We start from the raw sequence: 1666 nt of genomic DNA, 5'->3' as shown, positions 1-1666 counted from the left end.
CTGCCAGGCTAATTAAAAAGTGCTGTGACCTCCCTAGAGCTAATTGTGTCCTGTGAGTGGGACGGGGAAAAGGAGTCCAGCAGGGTTGCCTGGTATTCCAGCACTCAGCTTACAGACATAACTTTAAATGTTTTTTATTTTATTGTGACTGTGTGACTCCAGAGCTAGGATGGCTGCAGAGTGCATGTCTAATACATGGTTTCTGATCTGCAGGTGAGCGATGTGATAGAGAAGTGCTGTTAGCACATGAATTTCCTGCAGAACCTCCTTTTCCACCAGCACCAACATGCAGAGCAACTACTCCCTGCTTGTCACCAGCAGAGAAACTCTCCAAGTCCTCTTTACAGCAGTGACAAACTCATCGGCTGCGTTGCGCTCGCCCCCTCCCTGCCCACTTACCTCTTCAGATTATCAGTTTTCACTAATTCCAGTGTTCTTCTCTGTGGTTTTTGTGCTGGGGTTGGTCGGCAACACTGTGGTGGTTGTGGTGCTTTGTCGCTACAGTGGCCCCAAAACAGTGGCTAATATCTACATTTTCAACCTGGCCGTGGCGGATCTGCTGTGCCTCGCCACCCTCCCCTTCTGGGCTGCCTACTACGCGCAGGGGTACAACTGGCTCTTTGGGTCCCTCATGTGCAAGATCTCCAGTTCTGTCCTGTGCTTGAACATGTTCGCAAGCATATTTTTCATTACGTGCATGAGCGTGGACCGGTACCACGCTATTGTCCACCCTATTCGCTCTCAGAGGAGAACGCCACGACAAGCTTATTTTATAGCATTGGTTGTGTGGGGCCTTGCCTCTTTGTCCTCCCTCCCAACCTTCTATTTCCGTGACACTTGCTACGTTGACAGCTTGGGGGTCAGTGCTTGCATTATGGCCTTTCCTCATGAGAATTATGCAAAATGGTCTGTGGCAACAGCCTTCCTGAAAAATGTACTTGGCTTCTTCATCCCCTTGACAGTGATCACCACATGTTACATCTGGATCAGGAGGCACTTGCTCAAAGCACAGGAGTTTGGGAAAAACAAGCAGAAGAGGGACAAAGTCCTAAAGCTGGTGGCTGCTGTTGTTGTGGCCTTCTTTATTTCCTGGCTCCCGTTCCACATTTTAACGTTTTTGGATGCCTTGGTTCACATGAACGTCATTAACAACTGTGACGTGACGGGGACGATCGACACAGGGCTGCCGTTTGCCATCTGCATGGCATTCGCCAACAGCTGCACCAACCCTTTGCTCTACTGCTTTATTGGGAACCAGTTCCAGGAGAAGCTCCATCGCTTGTTTAAGCGGCGGGTTTATCAGTTCAACAGCCATCAAGAGAGCTCTTCTGTGAGGAAAGGGAGCTGCTTCAGAGATGCTGAGACCCCCGTGGGCAGGAAAGGGGGGCCTGTGTCCTTGCTGTAGGCACTGGGGCATGATGTGGGGTGATGTCCGGGCAGCTGGCTGTCCCTGCAGTGGTGACACTCCTCTCTGCTGTTCCCATTGGTTTGTGCCCATTCCTTCACCAAGCTGTTTGAAAGACAATCTGTTCTTCCTCACACATGGGGTTTTATTCTTCCTCCTTTCCCACAATGAGCACTCAAGTTTTACATAGAGGGATCATTCTGGCAATATAATGATATTATAAATGATATATTAAATGATATTTAAATATATTGATGGCAT

General features: G+C 49.0%; 1 protein-coding gene across 1 annotated transcript; it reads left to right on the top strand.

Moving 5' to 3' along the window:
* The first annotated feature begins 286 nt into the window (after positions 1-286).
* Positions 287-1405, top strand: AGTR2 (angiotensin II receptor type 2). The gene has a single exon (XM_074148064.1). The coding sequence runs from the start codon at positions 287-289 to the stop codon at positions 1403-1405; it is 1119 nt and encodes a 372-aa protein (XP_074004165.1).
* The last annotated feature ends 261 nt before the right edge of the window (positions 1406-1666 follow it).

Source organism: Numenius arquata, chromosome 5 (assembly GCF_964106895.1).
Source record: "Numenius arquata chromosome 5, bNumArq3.hap1.1, whole genome shotgun sequence".
NCBI classification, from domain to species: Eukaryota; Metazoa; Chordata; class Aves; order Charadriiformes; family Scolopacidae; genus Numenius; species Numenius arquata.
Note: the sequence above shows the minus strand (reverse complement) of the source record. Positions and strands in the feature narration are given on the sequence as shown.